The sequence below is a fragment of the Athene noctua genome, chromosome Z (assembly GCF_965140245.1).
Source record: "Athene noctua chromosome Z, bAthNoc1.hap1.1, whole genome shotgun sequence".
Classification (NCBI taxonomy): Eukaryota; Metazoa; Chordata; class Aves; order Strigiformes; family Strigidae; genus Athene; species Athene noctua.
This window is the reverse complement of record NC_134077.1, coordinates 90,193,967-90,213,313: the sequence shown is the minus strand read 5'-3', so window position 1 is coordinate 90,213,313 and position 19,347 is coordinate 90,193,967. Positions and strand designations below refer to the sequence as shown.

Genomic DNA, 19,347 nt, shown 5'->3' with positions numbered 1-19,347 from the left:
GAAAACATGGCCATTACTTCATATGAATCCCCTCCCTTTTTTGTACTTAGCCCAACTCCCCACGTTCCATCTCTGCAGGTGTGGGGGGAACCAGCAAAATCCTCACTGAAAACAGCCTCACAGGTGTGCAAATACAGCTCCTTGTTTAACTGACAGGGGAAAGAAATCCTGTATGGAAAGTTGGCGCAGGCTGTAACAGCATCCCAGGTGTGTGCGGTGGGTTTGGGGAGGTCTGTGCTTTCTGCCACTGCCCCGTGCCACCACTGTGTGTCTCCCTTAATCCTATCAGGAAGGATCTTACCCAAGTTCATAAAGTTCTGGAGGGGATGGACCCCACTTGCCCGGGGTAAGGGCCGGCCCTGCCTACGTCAAGAAGCGAAAAATGCAGAATGCACCAACCCAACGTCTCCCAACACCTGGGTTTTGTTACCGTTGGGCAGTTTCCCTGTACCCTCATTTATTTGATTTAACAGCCCTGAAAGCCCATTATTGAGGATGGATGTCATGTTTAAAAACACAGAGGGGAAGGACATGTTTCCAGAGGTCTCATTGCCATTATTTTCATTTTGCATCAAGACTAGCATAGACTGCTCAGATTGCTGCTCTGTGCTGGGAAAATCCTCCAAAAACATCCCCGACAACAAAGGGTTATTTGCCCAAGGCACCACTGAGACAGAGCATCTGGAGCCTCCTTGACTATCGCTTTTAGGGAAGCTTTCATGCAGAAATGACAGAGGGAATTTCTTTAGACGATGAACACCGGTTCAGACCCAGGAATCACGTTAATTCCAGGCTCCATCTATGAAATTTATGTGGCAGCTACTCCTGATTGCGCTTCCTGCTCTTGTCATTTCCCAAGACAGCCATTGACAAAAGGAAAAAGTAACTTGCATAGCTAAGGTTATTATAATATGACCTTAGTAATTATAATTATACTCTTGTCGCTATTCCTCTCAGGACTTATTAGAAAAAAAGCTTTATTCTTGCCTTGCGTGTCTCCATTGTACACGTCTCATAATATATTCTTCCCATTAGTAAATCATACTTCTCAAGCATTAACGTTGAAAATAAAGCCTTCAGAGGCAATGAAGACCCGATTTTCCTAGAAAATCACATGACCCCTCGTGAGGACAATACTTGCTTTGTTAAAAATAATTTATGAATGCCTTTATGGAACGGCAGTGAAATCCACTGTGCCCTTGCAATGCCCACACTCTCTCTAAAAGCTGCTTGCAAATGTCCCCACGTCCACCTAGCCCAGCCCTTGATCTGGGGCAGCAAACGCTCTCCGGGGGGACAAGGGAGCTTGGCCACCCCCAGGGACCATTCCCCTGGCATCCCCCCAGGATCCAAGAGGCTGCACTGGGAGTATTAGAGTTCATCTCTCTGTAGGATCCATTTACAGACCCATTCTCCATGAACAGAGCCCTCTTTCCAGAGATGCTTTCCACGCCACATACCAGAGCTTTCCCTATTTTTTTTTTTCTTTGCAATTTCTAACCAGTCAGGTCCAGAGCAGAACAAATTTTGCAGGTGTACCCTCCATAACTTACCAGATCCCTGAACTTGCTCAGCTAAGTAACACGCAGCACAGAAGGAAGTATTTTCTTCAGAAATCGAGGAAATTCAGACCACGACCCTGGAATGCCACATTTGTTTTTCACTCGAGGCTTTCCAAAAGAGCTTTAACTGTTTGAGCTGATCCAGAAACAAAATTAATGAAGGCTAGCATTGTCCTGTGTTATACTTTCATAAAGTAACTTAATAATATTGGTAAAAAGAACAATAAATAACACAGTAGGGAAAAAATTTTACTAGGATACTATCGCTTGTTGTAAACTGCCAACTTCAGACAGCCAAGCGTAAAAAGGAGAAAGGATGACATACTAAAAAATTAAAAGTTGCAAGCTATGGTTTTGTACTGAGGTAGTAATATGACTGGATTAATAAAAGTAATAAATAAAATTGAAAAGTGGATCAAACTCCTTTACATTTAGACATTTAAGAGCCAGTACAAGGAGCACAAGGATGCTGCTACACGGAAAAACCCAGATAACTAGATCATGGATAGAACCATGGAGATAAGAAAGCTCACAGAGTTCAAGGAACTGGTACTTCTGGTGGAAAGAAAACCCAAACAAACACAGAAAAAAACCCCAGACAGAAAAACAAGAATACACTTATGGAAAGAGACCGTTGAACGGAAGAATTTGAAAAACATAATTCACAGAACGCCTTTTCAACGTCACAGTTAATGTATGTGGGGGAGAGCGAGTCCCTGCGGCTCTGTGCGAGCCCCTCAGCAGCCACAAACACGGGCACGGGCCCCCCCCAGCACCGGGCACTCTCCAAAACACAGATGCTCTGCCTTCTCCTTTGGAGTCATGGAATCACAGACTGGTTTAGGTTGGGAGGGACCTTAAACATCACCCAGGGCCACCTTCCCCCAGCCCAGGTTGCCCAAAGCCCCGTCCAGCCTGGCCTTGAGCCCTTCCAGGGAGGGGGCAGCCACAGCTGCTCTGGGCAGCCTGTGCCAGGGCCTCACCCCCCGCACAGGGAAGGATTTCTGCCTTAGATCTCATCTAAATCTCCCCTCTGTCAGTTTAAACCCATGACCCCCCGTCCTATCCCTCCCCCTGATGACGAGTCCCCCCCCTTTCCCGCAGCCCCTTTCAGCCCTGGGGGGCCGCTCTAAGGTCTCCCCGGAGCCTTCTCTCCTCCAGCTGAACCCCCCAGCTGTCTCAGCTTGTCTTTTGTAACATTTCTGCTACTAGGAACATGATGATGTCAGTGATTCTCTAGAAACTGGGCAGTTTTTATAAACTAGGGGAAAACAAAAAAATTTTTGGAGGTGTTGTTCCCTGGGGGAAAAAAAAAAACAAAAAAAAACAAAAAAACAAACAACACAACAACAAAACCACCACCAACCACACAAAAAAACCCCAAGCAAACAAAAAACCCCAATCAGGTGGCTCACAGAGGAAAAAAAATTAAAAGGGACAGCAAGACCCCCAGCCCAGGACTGAAACACTCTCGTATCATTATAGTCCTGCTCCAAGAGAGGAAAGAACAAGAGAAAGAAACAACAACGCAGGTAGGGAACACTCATACTGAAATTTTCATTCTGCCATTTTTTTTTCCAGCATCACAAGTAAATGAATCAAAATACAAATTATAGCTACTATGCTATTATTCATTCTGAAGTTGAGGAAGGTTCACTTGCCATCCGATATTACAAATCTTGCCTGCACTTTTTCTGCAGTTTTTACTTGTACGTGTGCAGAAACATAACAAAATTCACTGTAAAGTGAAGTTGCCAACTACATGCAAGCCAATGAAATGGCAACTCAGTCCCAAAGACTGTCAGATGTCACACAGAGTGCTAAATAAAGCCACCTTTCCAAAGCCAATCTTAAAATTCATCTTTCAAATTACTCCTTGTACCAGCTCCCACACTGAGTTTTACCCCCCAAAATTAGGAAAACTGGGACTTGGTAGTTCAGCATGCTTTATGAGAGCACAACTCAAGCACGCATGAGGAACTGATCAGCTCTCAAAGAACACAATATTCAGCACAGATGTTAACATATATGCACATTTTTCCTAGTTCTTATCTCCTCTCATCCTGGGTCTGTACTTTTTATCAAAATGCTTTCCAGCCACGTGAACCACTGGGATGTCCTCCCTGCACGTGGCAGGTATCAGTGTGCACCTTTGCAAACGTTGCACAGGACACAGTGACCAACACGGTTTTCAGAACAGTGACATTTTGCCCCCAGATTTTGAAAAGTATGCCCCACCACCACCCCTACAACGCCGTGTTATCTGCGTGGAGGATACCATCCTCCCCAGGTCACGCTGCACCCTGCCACGGGGCAAGGAGCTGCTCACAGCGCGCTGCTGCTGTTCCGCGTGTCAGCAAACACGGATTTATCTTTGTGATTTCCTAAGCGAGCAGCCCAAAGAACACAGTACTGGCACAAACGGTTAAATTATTAATGGAGGCATCATGTGAAAGAGCAGTCCCACAGCAGGTTGGAAACACGTTCCCCTGTGCTTGTCTGTAGCGTTTGATGGGCATTTGTGAGTAGTCATGCCCAGGAAACCTTGCTTCTTATCTCTGCCGTTTGGCAGCCACCTTTGGCCACTCTCGGTGCATAAAACACCGTGCCCTCGTGGCGCTGCTGCTGCCGTTTCGCCGGCCACGTGCCCACCAGGACGATGCCACCACGGCAGCGCTGACCATCTCCTTCTTACTATGTCTCCAGCCCACCAGCGCACAAGCACTTCGGCAGCGGCTGGGAAACCTGGCTGCAGCACTTTCAGAGAGACTGAGAGCACTGAATAAGACACCCAATACCACAATGCCACCAGGAAGGGTTCAACCAGAGACGCTTGAGCTGCTGACTCCTCCTGCAGACTCAGAAGAGCTGAGCAGCATCCTGGGCTGACAAAGACATTGCAGCAGAGAGTCAAAGACCAGCAAGCTCACGCTGTACCACAGTCTATCTGTCTCACAAGAGGCAGACTGGCAGCTGTAGAGGACAAAGAGCTCAAGGGCACCCTTGAGTTTGGAGACTCGCAGCTATCGGCGTACTCAGTCGCCAAGTTTATGTCTAAGACTGGCTTGCCTTAATCACACGGATTTAAGCTAGATGAGATAAAAATCTCAGCTAAAATGCAAACCCTCCTTCGTGCTGCGCTCAGGCGAGGTGTAAATAATGCAAGGCCCAGCACAGCACCACCCCTGCGCTTCGCTAACGTGCAACAGGAATCCCTTCCCATGAGGAATATGACTTGAGGCAACGTCAGCTAACGTTCTGAGTTGTGCTGTACCATTTCCCCAGGCTGCCAGAGGAACCGTCCTGAAAGGGCTGCTGCGACACAGCAAAACCTGAGCATCCAGACTGTGGAAACCAACCCTGTTCTTCTAACCCCAGCAAGGAACCCCCCTCCTCAGAACAAACAACCTGCAGAGTCCACTCCACCTATCTGTCTTCTACTGAGCAAAAGATGCCCATCTTTCCTTATAATTCCCAGTAATAAACCTCCTGCCTCCTTTGTCTGAGAAAGGAAAAAACAAGAGGCCTCAGAAAAGTAATGCTGCAGACAATCACAACCTATCTTTTCAAGAGCAAAAATAAGGTCTCCAGAACCGAAGAACTTTGTTTGGTATGAGAGCAAATCCAAATAAAACAAGACAAAAACACATGAACTGCATCTCCTCTCCAGGTCCTTTCTTCTGCCCTTCTCCAGCTATCACTGCCTGCCTCCCCACCTCCCTCCCCAGCCTCCAATCCTCCAAAACACCCTCTGAAGTCTTAGAGCCTTAATTTATATTCAGGAGATTTTTACTCATTGCTGCGCTCCAGTGACTCCAGCAAACTGCACGTGCAGGTCACATGCAGCCTCAAAGATTAAGAACAGGCTCCCCCCGTCCATCTGAACCAGCGACTGTGCATGCAGCTGACAAAAAAAAAAAAAAAAAAAAAAAAGAGTGAGAAATAGAGAGCAGATTGATAGCTAAAGCGGACCAGTTTTAAGATTACAAACTTCCGTATTTCTGGAATTGTTTGGATTCCTGCAGATTCCAAAACAAGTTGTTTCCCTTACAGGACTGCAAAAAATCAACCTAAGGATAGAATTATGGAGCTGAAACTGATTATTGTTTTAATTTCTAAAAGCTGCTAAGCTTTATTTTTTTTTAATCATTAAGTAGTCATTAAATATGTTTTAATTTAGATTATCAGTATCATTTCTTACATAATCATTGATCTGCTCATACTCATAACTGAATTATCTCACTTACTAACAGAAGTGCTGAATACCTGGAACAGAGCCAAAATCCTTTCCATTTACCTTCAAATAAAGGAAGTAATGTTAAGCTGTGATTATTCATTATAACAAAGTTAAATGACTCCATATACTCTATTTTGCAAAACATCAAATCTTATCATCTGTTGTTTTGCAAAGCTGTAAAACTGAGTGCCTTTTCATTTTCACAGAAAAGTATATGCGTTTTGTTTTATTGCTGACAAATATTTGGAGTGGTTATGATGCAGCGTCACAAAAACACGGTCCTTCTTTTCCTCTGTATTACCTTCAATAAATTTTTTACCCAACAGCACAGTTGAAAATACCACCTTCCTGCAGAGGAGGCGGGCAGTGGCTTGTTAACGAGAAACTTTCTGCAGCACCTTCGAGACTTTGCAGCATTTGCCTGGCTACATTTTATATGCTTTCAGTATGTGCAGTAATTAATATATTAATAAAATTCCACAATATTGGAAATAATTTCAAATTAAGGTGTGTTTTAATTCGATTAAAGCCACTCACACGGTGAAGTGTGGTTAAAAATACTGAGACCAGTCTCTTACCCAGACAGGGCAGTCGCGTACCACCAGTCTGACATTTCCAAACACGCAGGCTTGGTACTCGGTAAAAACTGGGATTCCAACGTGACTGGCAGACAAGCTGTCGATCTGGGAAATGAGAGCGCTTCTCCTGAGATACGTATAGATCAGGCTCGACTGCTGGCTGTCTTCAGAAAACCCATCTCTTTCATTCCCGAAGGCTACAATGTTAACAAACCTAAAATAAAAATAATAAAGGCAGAGCTGTGTTAACAAAGATGAAGGGCAGGGATAAGAGAAAAAAATAAAAAATTAAAATCCCCTTAAATCAAAACTAACATATTAATCCTTCCGAATCCTCTTCCCTCCCCAGATTTCAGCACCCCCCCGCCGTAGGCAACAGCAAAACACATACATGATCTCAAATCCCACAGCAGGACGAGAGCGAAGCGGAAAAGAAACCTGGAAACGCCGCTGGCATTACGAATCCCCAGCTGGCTCGGCTGGGTTTGCAGGTGTCGGTGTCCACGCTCAGCCTCGCCGCCCTGACCTGCGGGGCTCCCGTCGCGTTCCGTCCGCGCTGGCGGATAACTCGGCGCTGCGGGCGGTGGAGCGCGGCCGCACGCGGGGCTGTGGCGGTGGGAGCAGACTGGGAGCAGACTGGGAGCAGACTGGGAGCAGACTGGGAGCAGCCCAGGCGCCGGCGTCCGCCCTGCGCAGCGGCTGTGGGTGAACCGGAGGCGCGGGGCGAGCGGCCGGGCGCTCGGTCACGGCCATCGCATCCTGACGTCAGCCAGCGGGAGCCCCGCACACGCGGCGGGGCAGAGCGAGCTGGCGTCTCCGCGGAGCCCGCGGGCAGGTCGCCCCGGCAGGGGACGGCGACCCCGGGGAGCTGCCCGGCCCCGCCGCGGTGTCTGCAGGGCACCGCGCTGCCGCGGTGGAGAAGGACCAGCATCGCCCCTGCCACGGCCCCGCCGCAGGGACCAGCGCGGCTGGAGGAGGCAGCAGGGTGAAGGAAGATCCTCTGCTAAAGTGTTTAAACCTCTCTCTCTCTCTCTTTTTTTTTTTTCCTTAAAAAGTATCTATCTTTTCAATATAGGGCTGATAATTTCCTGAATGTGACGTTTAAAGCCCTGTTTTCAAAAAGGAGGATCTCTAATTATAATAAAATCGACACGAGCACCTGAAACCAGATCCATTCTAAACCAGCATGTTCCCTGTCAGATACACGCTAGAGCAAGAGAACAGAGCAAAAATACTGTAGGCACACTAAATGCTAAATAAGCACTCACAGCAGTTCATTTATCTGTAGTAGTATCCATATTAGACTATGTGAACATGCTTAATCCCACAGGCAGGAACTCATTCAGCACAGGTTTTCATACAGTCGTCAACAAAATAATTAACAGACCTTTGCCTGAAACCGTCCCTACTCTGACAAAGGCACTGTTCCACTGCTGGCAAATGTGGCTGTCACTGCCAAAGTTTTATACCAATACAGTATTGATTGTCCAGGCCATTTTTAAAAGTCAGAAGCATTAATATTTGTTGTACGCTAATGAAGCCAAATATTATCTATATTTTTATTATAAATTCTACAGGGTCTACTGAAAAAAAAAAAAATCAAAATGAAACCACAACAGATAATTTTTGTTTTCCCATGTTTTATCACATTCCAGCTTCTCCTTTTCAATCTAGCCTTGCTTAGAAAGTTAAAAGACAAATGACAGCTGGAGGTTTTGGGTTTGTTTCCCACTCCCCACCCAAAAAAAAAAAAAAAAAAAAAAAAAAGGATTGAATCAATGCTTCTGAGGGAGTTAAGAAAAGCGGACAAAGGAAGCCACTGATTTTTTTTTCCTCAGGTGATCCTCAGACTGTGATGCATCGTCCTCCTCACCCAAATCCTCAGGAGCGTCCAAACCCCGGGTATAGGAGGTTTGTTTGGTGAGAGCCGACGTGCTCACAGACATCACACTCTTACAGCCACATCTATTAGTGTGCTCTTCAAAGGGCACTGGACATCCCCTGGAACCTTTAAATTTGAACTTGTAGCAGTCTCGATGCTGAAAGTGAGGAAACATTTGAGAGAAAAGTTCTTTGCAACACCGAGCATCACCTAGTGCAGTTAAAAAAATATGCACGCATATAAAAACCACACAAATATGCGTACACATATACATACATTTACATGCATGTATATATAGACATACACGTGCAGACAGGCACACACACAGAGAACCGCACCACCAATTAAAACTGGGCTGGTAAATAAGGCAGCCCTAGTGAGAAGCGCCCCAATTAACCCAAATGCCAATTAGCATAGCTTAGTGGTTGCTGCGGACCCAGGCCTGCCCAAGGGTGCAAAGGGCAGGGGGCCCAGCAGAGACGGAGGGTCACCGAAAAACGTTTGTTTTCCTCTCACTCCTTCCTTGAACCACCTGAGAAACCAATTAGGACTGCCAGGAGCATCAGTTCTGGCAAATTACACAGATGGTGGTGGTGGGATTCATCTCACCTGGTGAACAAGCACTTAAAGCTCACAGATTAAAATAGTGTGCGGTTTTAGTAACACACCGGCTATCGGAAGATTTAAAACAACATTGAAAGAGCAAGCATTAAAATTGGATGAATGTGCTGTCTGTTCCTCTGCAAAAGTAGGTCTGTAAGCCCATTTTTGTCTGCCTTGCTGAGGGACTTGCACAATACATTTCAAACAAACACAGAAAAAACAGAAAAGGGAACGAGTTCACTCTTGCAGGGTAATAAACATCACCAGCGGAGAAGCCGTTTGTCACCCCGATCTCTGATGCATTCTGCAAGTTACGTGGACATGGCGAGGGAAAGCCATAAAGGATTGTCTCACTGAGAGAAGAGGATTTTAGAGGATTGCTTGACTGTTCCCTGCCTGGCAATCTAGAAGCTGAGTATCCGACATTGCAGCCAGCAGGCATTTGCTGTTGCTTCTGACATACAAAGATAAAACTGCAGTAGAGGGACTTTTTGACCGGGTTCAGAAAACAATGGCCTATTTGGTCTTGTGCACTTTACACTGGAACATTATTATTTTGGTTTGAGTTATTTCTGTTGAAGCTTTCCAGTGAGTATCTCAGATAAATCAGTGAAAACAAACACGCAGTCCTTGCTGACAAAAGGGTAATATTGTCCACGGCAAGGAGATAACTGACACCAAGTCAAGGAGAAGGATTTTTATCTTGTGGAACACATAGCCTTGCTTGCACTGATCCACATAGCACTCACTGGCCCGTATTTTCAGCACAGCGAGGGGATTTAACACGCTTGGATTCAAAGTTGCTGCCAAGCACACTAGTTAGCTGAGTCTCCACGCTGCGCAGAGATGATGAGGATGTTCTGAGCAGCTTTAGGTGCACCACGTTGTCCTAGGAGAGGTAAATTCCCAGAGTTTTTTTCAAGGTAACAGATGACTCCAGATGACAGTCATGTTCTTGCCGAATAGAGATGTTTCCTCCTAAAGGTGCAAAATACACCCCGTGACAGGCTCGATTTGATCGGCGCCCGTCCACACCAGAGATGGCTGCTGCAAGATCCGCCGGCCAAGACCTCCTGCGCGGACAAAGCACCAGCAAACAAAAGGAGTTTTTCTGTTGTTGTAGCCATCTGCCACATCCAAACCTACAAAAGCTGCCTGTGTGTGGGAAAGCAAGGGATGAATGGCGGGACAGTGTTAAGGTCCACTAATATTTTTCAGTACAGCCCTGGCAGAAAAATAGTGTAGGGTTGGTCAGGCTTGGAAGCAAATTTTCTTTTCCCCCATGTAGATACTTGAGGCACAGGAGCTCCCAGGCTCCCTCCAGCCCAACACATTTCACCGTTGACTGCTTTCTAGAGGTCACTGGTGGAGACATCAAGAAAAAAACAGCACGAAGGCTTTTGTATCAAGTTGTGGAATGGCCATCTCGGAGGCATTCAGGGTTTCACTGTGAAAGGCCCTTGTGCAATCTGCGGTCATTAGGCGTGCTTGCAGCAGAGGCTGGGTTAGATGACCTCCAGAGGTCCCTTCCGACCTGAATTATTTCCTGACTCCACAAATCCCCTCCCTCCTGGAGAGTGACCACTAAGCCCTGTCCTTCACTTCCTCTTCTTACACCAGCTTTCAACCCCAAAACCAACCTCTCGTCCAATCTTGTGGCAACTTAGTTTCTTTGCAAAGTTTAATAAGATTTGCAAAAAGCTTCTCAAGGGCTTTTTGAAAATGTGAGAGGATTATTTTGCCCACACGACCCCCTTTATCACCATACTTACTGCCCTTCCTCCAAATGCCAGCGATGCTGGACTTCACTGCAGCCTCTTCAACGCCTTCCCAGCAGACAACGTTCATCCACATCTCCCTTGATCTCACGCTCTATCACAGTCCGTCTCATCTCACCAGGAATGGCAGCGTCCCCATCGCTCTGGCATTCCCCAGAACCCACTAAAGCAGTTTTTGAACATATTGGCAGCCTCTGATGGATCCTCCAATGATACACAGACCCCAGACCCACTTCCATGGTTTCTTATCTGAATTTCTGAGGAATGCACTCATAAATCTGATCTACTCCTGGCCACTTGTTAACATCTAACTCTTTTTTTCTACTATAACTGTATCAGATCACGTAATGTACTATCAGCCCAATATTGAATCAAGAGTATGAAGGGGATGGAAAGTGATCTGATGGGAGTAGAAAGAAAAATGACACTTTTAAAATTTAAACCAGATCCTGTCTGTAGCAGAACGGAGCTGTGAAGGCAACTGCTGCGCTGTGGAGAGCTGCTAACACTCTGCGGGTGAGCTGTGGATTACCAGAAGCCAGCTCTGCGAATGCAAACGTCCAGACAAGGACTGTCCTCCAGGCTCACTGCCTCCAGCCGTGGAGGGAACAAGGTCCCGTATCATGAGGAGGGGACCCACCTGGTGCCTACGTGCCCCAACCTGCTGCAGAGGTGGAGGGCTGTAATTATTACGTGCTACAGAAGAAGACAACCCGTCCGCAGTGGTAAGAATCCCCAACTGCAGATGTACAGCTGCACGCTGTAATTTAACTTAACAAGTGTTATGAATTGCTTTAGAATGCAGGTCAAAGGATGAAAAAAAAGTAGTTTTTCTGATAATTCTGCTGTTTTAGAAACCAAAGCCATCTCCCCGCAGTGGATACAGACCATCACGGGATGTGGAGGAGCATCATCCCCACCCAACTGCCCTGGCTCTCCTTGCCAAGGCCTGTTGCTTGGCCGAGCTGCAGGGAGGGGCGGCCATGGGGAAAGCACAGAGGGGACTGGGGAAGGGGTAGGTGCTCCCCACCAGAGAGGAGGGGGGGAAGGTCTCTTCTGGGGTGGCCTGGACAGATGTGCTGATCAAACCACCCCACAGGTCTTGCTGGCTGTGTGTCCCCCTCAGGGGGTGCTCTGGGCACATGGGACCACCTCGGCAGGAGATGCTGCTGTAGTCTGGGGGCAGGGAAGGGATGGCATACGCTCAGCATGTTCTGAAATTTCTGGACTATTTTCACAGAATCCCAGAATCACCCAGGTTGGAAAGGACCTTGCAGCTCCTCCAGCCCCACCATGACCCTCCCCCTGACCGTTCCCAACTCCCCCAGATCCCTCAGCGCTGGCTCAGCCCGACTCTTCAACCCCCCCAGGGATCCCGGGGACTCCCCCCTGCCCTGGGCAGCCCATTCCAACGCCCAACAGCCCCTTCTGCACAGAAATCCTTCCTCAGAGCCAGCCTGACCCTGCCCTGGGCAGCTTGAGGCCATTCCCTCGGGGCCTGGCGCTGGGGCCTTGGCTCCAGAGACTCATCCCCCCTCTCTGCCCCCTCCTGGCAGGGAGTTGCAGAGGGCCAGGAGGTCTCCCCTCAGCCTCCTCTTCTCCAGACTGAACCCCCCCAGTTCCCCCAGCCGCTCCCCAGCAGACCTGTGCTCCAGACCCTGCCCCAGCTCCGTTGCCCTTCTCTGGCCACGCTCGAGTCATTCAATGGCCTTTTTGGGGTGAGGGGCCCAACACTGAACCCAGGAATCGAGGTGCAGCCAAAGTGGATTTTAATCCACTTTACGATCCCCTGGATAAGCGCTTAAGACCCAGTGACCCAGCGCGTGAATTCTAGAGGGAGAAGTGCCTCAAAGTACTTAACACGCTCCTGCAGAAGCTCTGCCCTTTGCCTGCCCACAGTTTTGTTCACTAATGTATAAAGTTTCTAGTTTTTCTTGCTAAAAGTACATCACAGGAGTGTAGATAGCATTCATCACATCAGGTAAATAAAAACGATCTAATAATGTCAGCTAAACATATGAGTTAATGTGCATTTTAAGAAAATTAAAGAACAAATAATTTACTTAGATATACAGATATTTACCAAATAGTATATGTGCATAATAAAAGCAGTTATTCCCCTATCAAAGCTCTAAATTCTCAATGAGTCATAAATAAAACTTCATTGGGAGTAAGTTTCCTGTTTAAAGTGGCCTCTTAACCCTTTTTATAAAACTCCAGAATTAAAAGACAGACCACATTGTTAATTAGCTTTCCTTATAGAGATGTTAAGCATCTTCAAAGTGGTCACTGGATGGACATTTCATATCTAAAAAAAGTAACTCTGGTTTCCAAAAGTCCAAAGATCTGGTTCAGAGCTAGACTTTAAATCATATTTATTTTTTTATTATTTAGTTATTTTTCTGATTTCTGCTTTCCTAGCTTCCCTTCTGCCATGATTTCACTATTTAATACTCCTTCCAGTTCTCAGCCTCCTCTGCTGCCCACATACCTCTAACGATGGAGGCAGGTATCAAGGCAGCAAGCGAGGATGATCTGTGTGTGGCAACCGAGTGTTTTTCATGGATTTGAATGTCAACCTCACTGCTTTCGCTGTAACAGTAAATCACTTAATTTCAGATTCATAGACTCTCGTGTTCTTATATTACTTATTCCAGAGCAGGCAGCCCACTCCCAGCAGGTATTTGGCTGCTCAGGAGCCTTTGCTGGTGTGAGAAACAGCACATGGTGAAATGATAGCGTCTTTATAAATTGATTATTTTTAAGAACAGAAGCCAGTGAATGGCTATTTTCCTGCCTCAGACCCTGGGTATATAATGTATAGTCACAGAAGTGTTCTGGTTTTGGCTGTTGTCCCCAAAGGAGTGTTAACTGAGGTCTTGCTACTGAACTAGCCTGTTTTTGCAAAACTAATTGGAATTAAGTATCTTCAAGGCTTTTCCACAATCACATTATAGCCAAAGTTTACTCCTGAGGGCTGATGGATGGGTGGAATGGACAACGTGACTCTCCAAGCATTGCTCCTCTGGAAAGCAGCCTGGCAATCGTCTGAAGAGGAGGGAGATGGAAATTCACAGAACTGTGTCATGTTTTGTTTTCTCAATACTCTCTTGGAATTTTTACTGTTGTTGTTTTGGGGCTTGGTTTCTTGTTTGTTCGTTTGTTTGTTTGTTTGTTTGTTTCAGTTTGAAATGTACATCTGCACTAAATACCTCACCTCTGAAATCGCCGAGGAGGACCAGGACAAATGTGCTAAGTTTTCACATTAAAAGTTTTCAATAAAAACCTGATATTTCTGAATGACAGCTCTCCAAATGGAATAAAACCCCCTTTTTTTAATCCATAAATCAGTATTGTACTTTCATGCTTTACTTCCCCTAAGCTGAGGTAAATAAAAGTAATCACAAATTATCTTGTATTTGTTGTTGATCTAGAGTTTGCACAGGTACAAACTGGCTGATTAGCACTGGACATTTTCTGGTCAGTAGCTTTAGTGTATATTGCTTTATTAATAGCATTGTAGTTGCAAGAAAAATGAGGCCAAAAGGCCAGACTGGACAGCATGAATGACGGTCTGCTCAGAAACAATCAAAATAGGTTAGCATTAAGGGCCTAAATTTTTCATCTGAAAAAAAAAAATCACCTATAGAAAAGAGCAAGAAGAGGAATTTTCCTGTATTATAACAACGTACTATTTGTGATACTACAGAAAAACTAAAAGAATTGCCAAACAGTTTGAAAAAGGAGTTAGCAAGCAATTGCAAAGAGACTTGGTTGAGCTGGATGAAAAGAACACCTGTACAAGTTACGCATTGGGTTTGTTTCCCACTTAGTGTCTATGAAGGTCTAGCAGACACTGCAATCGGTACATTGTCTGAACTTCCTTTTTTACGTCTTCTGTCTCCTTTTTCATGGCAGGTGTGTTGCTTTTCTGATGGTAGTACATGTGTTATAAACTTCCATCTGCTCCTCTTCTAATAAACTCATAATAAAACGTTACGTTTTGTTAATATAAAAGAACACTATTTTGTTTGAATTTCATATTTTTCCTCCTTTCTTACAGCTAACTTTGTCTCTACTGAACCATAAGAAAGAACAAAATTGGCATTGTCTTCAAAAATCATGTTCATAGCCTGCTAAGATCACACTTCCCAGTTTAAAACTGGAGACAGAAGCCACATATGACAAATAGCATCAATTTTATTATGGCAAAAGCTCTATTTTCGCTTTACTTGAAATCATGGAATCCCAGAACCATTCAGGGTGGAAAAGCCCCTCGGGGTCACCGAGTCCAACCCTCAGCCCGACTCTACAAAGTTCTCCCCTACCCCACATCCCCCACAGCTCATCCCAACGGCCCTGAAACCCCCCCAGGGATGGGGACTCCCCCTCCCTGGGCAGCCTGTGCCACTCTCTGACCACTCTGACCCTCCCCTGGGGCAGTTTCCAGCCGTTCCCTCTTGTCCTGTCCCTGATCCCCTGGGAGCAGAGCCCAGCCCCAGCCTCTCTGCAATGTCCTGGCAGGAGCTGCAGAGAGGGATGAGGGCTCCCCTCAGCCTCCTCCTCCTCACACTGAACACTCCCAGCTCCTGCCCTGCCTCCTCACAGGATTGATTCTCCAGCCCTTCCCCAGCCTCGCTGCCCTCCTCTGCCCTCGCTCCAGCCCCTCCAGATCTCTCTGGGATTGAGGTGCCCAAACCTGGACACAACCTCCAGGTGTGGCCTCACCAGTGCAGAGCACAGGGGGACTGTCACCTCCCTGCTCCTGCTGGTCACACCGGTGCTGACACAAGCCAGGAGGCCGTTGGCTTTCTTGGCTCCCGGGCACGCTGCTGGCTCCTGCTCAGCTGCTGGTCAGTGAGAACCCCCAGACCCTTCTCCCCCAGACAGCTCCAGCCACCCCTCCCCGAGCCTGTAGCCACGCAGGGGGTTGTGGTGGCCCAAGGGCAGGACCTGGCACTTGCCCTTGTTGAAGCCCGTCCCGTTGATGTTGGCCACCGATCCGATCTATCCAGGTCTCTCTGCAGTCTCCCTGTCCATGCGCAGATTGACCCTCCCACATCACCCGGTGCCACTGTGAACTCACTGATGACACACTCTGTGTCCTTACCAAGATCATCAATGAAGATGTTGAACAGAAATGGTCCCCACACCGAGCCCCGAGGTCACCACTCGTGACCGTCCGCCAGCTGGATTTAGCTCCACCGACCACCCCTCCCTGGGACCGTCCGTCCAGCCCGTGCCTGACCCAGCAGACCCTTCACTCACCCAGGCCATGGGCAGACAGTTTTCCTATGAGAATTCTATGGGGAACTGTGTCGAATGCTTTTCAAAAATCCAGGTAGATGATATCCACAGCTTTTCCCTCGTCCAATAGACGGGTCATTTTGTCATAGGAGATCATGTCTGTCAGGCAGGACCTGCCTTTCATGCTGACTGGGCCTGATCCCCTGGCTGTCCATTATATGACTTGCAATGGCACCCGAGGTGACCTGCTCCATGACCGTCCCTGGCACCGAGGGCACACTGACAGCTCTAGAGTTTCCTGGATCCTCCTTTCTGCCTTTCTAGTGGATGGGTGTCACATTTGCCACCCTCCAGTCCAATGGGACTTCCACTTCAGAGGCACTGGATAAATCTCCACACAACTAAGATGCTCTGACATTTTTACAATGTAAGTATAAACAGTGACTAAAGTCACTACTAAAGACTAAAGTTACTACTAAAGTAACATTTTAGGCACACATTTGACATGTTTTCTTTCTCCTCTGAAATAATTTACAACAAAATTCAGGCTTCTTCTGCCAGAAAAGATTTGGCAGTCCTTTGTCTGGTTGTGGTTATTTTTATATATATTTGAATCGTCTGTAATCTTCACTCAGTTGGCTGCAGGGAGTCTTAAATTACACAGTCATTTTCAGTTACGTATTTGGCAGCAACTTAAGCTACAGTCTTGAATGTAGATTCGTATCTCCAGAAATCTTGCCAGCGTTGCCTAACAATGCTTTTTTGTCTAGCAAAATTAGGAAAGTAGGGGCAAGATGTTCAGAAAAGACCAAGCAGGGCAAAACATTTGGGAGAAAGGTAGAACAAAGTGGAAAACGAGTTATAAAGAACAATATCAATTGTGTTTTCTCTTTAATAGGGGTTTTTCTATAAGCCTCTAGGTTTATAGACTTTCCCATGGATTTTACTAACAGTAGTTTATTCAACAACATCCATACAAGACAGTTTTATTCTCTTCTTGGTCTTGATTTTGACAAAAATGTGACCTGCTGGGACAAAACTGTCTTGTTTTACACTTAGTTTCCCCCTCTGAAAGACAATGTTCAGTGAGTCTGCGTGCAACGATCTATGTAGTTTGTGCTTCTTAAAAAAAAAAAAAAAAAAGTATTTTTAAGTGAGTTAAACAAAATAATATACAGCATCATGACTATACCAAAAATAACTTGAGCTTTAAGTCCAGGAGTGGAGTTACTTAATGACTGCATTTACCTCCTATTTCTTATCCTTTACATGAAAATGTGAAAATTAAAAAGAAAAAACATAAATGTATTTTACTGTAAAAGCTTTGGTCTTCAAGAGCGTTTTCCATTCTCTATCAGTCAAAACATTTGTACTAACCTAAAACTGAGCTGTCAGCAAAGTAATGAGTGAGCGTATAGAAATATTTAATGTGACACACGTCTACAGAGTGCTGAAAGGGGTTAAATTAATTGAGTTTCTATCTTATTTCGGTACGTCCATGGTTTAATGCATACTTCTCTGCTACAGAACCTGTTGTTTTAAAATCCAGTCCTTTCATGATTTTAATTCCTGGCCAAGAGAAGCCTGAAATAACCAGACAGGAAAAACAACAAATCTGATAATATGACCCACAAATTTTCTGAACTCCAAGAAATAATTAGTTCAAGCCAGATATGTACCACAGAAACCTCAGAGGGAGTTAAAGTAAGCTCTTCAAAAACCTTATCCACCTTCTTGCAGCCCATGTCAATGTATGGAGCACATTACGGTAAATGCCTACCCATTAGGCACATCACAGCATAAACATCTCAGGAGCCCCAGAATTTCTAAACAAAGATGAACTTTTCACAAGTGAGTGATCAAGACATTTGCTCATGACGAGAAATGCACGTTTTATGGTTCTGATGTTTTGCATTCTGCATCCACCTGAAATTGTGGCTCACTTGATTTATAGTATACAAGAGGCTGATCGTTGACCTGATTTTGCAATTTCATACTTGACCAGTGAAGACAGGAATAGCTTGGCAGCAGTAAAAGAACTTTTTAAAGCAGGTAATGAAGGAAACTTAAAAGAAAATGGATAGTGCAATATTTTGCCTGTGATTAGACAGCATTTTTCGCAAGGATGAGGATAAGCTCTTCATTGTTAATGATGAAAATTGCTCCACTCGTTTGGGACGGTGAACGTGTGAGCTGGATTGTTGCAGGTGGTGGTCATGCCCAAGTAAACTCTGGGGAGATGGAGGTCCAGTCCCCTGTTCCATAAATTAAGTTTATAGAAACAGTACCAGGCACCCAGCTACTCCCCTGCAAGTGGAAGGTGCCTCAGGTTAGCTCCATGCCCACAAATCTTGGAAATTTTATCGTGTCACCTCATTCTCCTGGTGTTCAAAGCCCTCCCAAGATGTGGTGCAAGGGGAGGGGGTAGACAGACCTCAGTCCTTGCTGCTGCAGGAGGTGTTTTAAAACAGGGGGGGGGGGGCTGTGCCCTGCCACTGCTTTACGGTCTGTACAGAAATTCTGAAACAGACTTTTATGGAGAGTGGATTTTACTGAAGGAGCATCAGAATGCCAACCCTTACTCCCTGGCAAATATCAAAACTGTTGCTATGGATGCAGACAGAACATATACCTTAACACAACAAGCTAGGGACTTAAATCCAAAGACTTCTCATGTGTATGGGTCTTTAACCTCCTATCAGGCAAACTGTGAAGGCTAATGAAGAATTCCTCTCATTCCTAATTGCCAGTCTTTCAATTCTTTGTCCTTGGTCTCATTTCAGTTGCCACGTACACTCTGATGGTAAGACCACCATTTTTGTTATCAATAAAAGAAATTCCCCTCACTAGCCTGCGGAATCTGGACTCATTAACAGTTTGAGACACAAAATAACTGAGGAATGGCATCGGTTTCTGCACCCTTTTAGGGCCTTTTCATACAATAGTACATGAGGGTTAGGCCTGAGCTGGCTCTGCTTGCACAGACCATATGATTCTCTGACTTTATAGAAGGGCCACCATGTACAAGCAAAACCTCAAACTGAGTACAGCAAAGAATGATGAGATAGTAAGAAACTTCAAAAATATCAATTTAAAAGGTGTACACACTTGCATGAAGTGTTGAGAACTAAAGCAAGTTCACAAAGTTATTTCTTATTAGAATATGAAGGTAGGGCAGGCAAACCAATCCGTCTTTACATCTGACTTTAAAAGTAATTAAATTCTAGCTTTATCCTGTCAAAATAAACAACCAGATTGTCACATTCATTTTTTTCTGGTTGCAATCAGCAGAAGTTTCACTTCTCTCGTCTCGCTTTGGGTGATGAGCTACCGCAGCCGTACTCACAGGCTACAAGAAAACGGCGGCTCCTCAGAGGCTTCTCAGGTAAGTGCTGGACTAGAATAAAGTCACGCCAAGACAGTGATCTGTCTGGAAAAACACTCTTGTTTTACAAAAGGG

At 45.7% G+C, this 19,347-nt stretch overlaps 1 protein-coding gene across 2 annotated transcripts in view; it reads right to left on the bottom strand.

Moving 5' to 3' along the window:
- The window catches only part of RHOBTB3 (Rho related BTB domain containing 3), a 31,250-nt gene extending 24,037 nt beyond the window's left edge, over positions 1-7,213 (bottom strand). For both annotated transcript variants that reach the window (XM_074932566.1, XM_074932567.1), the window contains exons 1-2: positions 6,769-7,213; positions 6,378-6,591 (exon numbers count right to left, since the gene is read on the bottom strand). In XM_074932566.1, coding sequence (XP_074788667.1) covers positions 6,378-6,591; positions 6,769-6,770 — 216 coding nt within the window. In that variant the 5' untranslated portion in view covers positions 6,771-7,213. The remainder of the gene's footprint in view (positions 1-6,377; positions 6,592-6,768) is intronic.
- Positions 7,214-19,347: the final 12,134 nt, after the last annotated feature.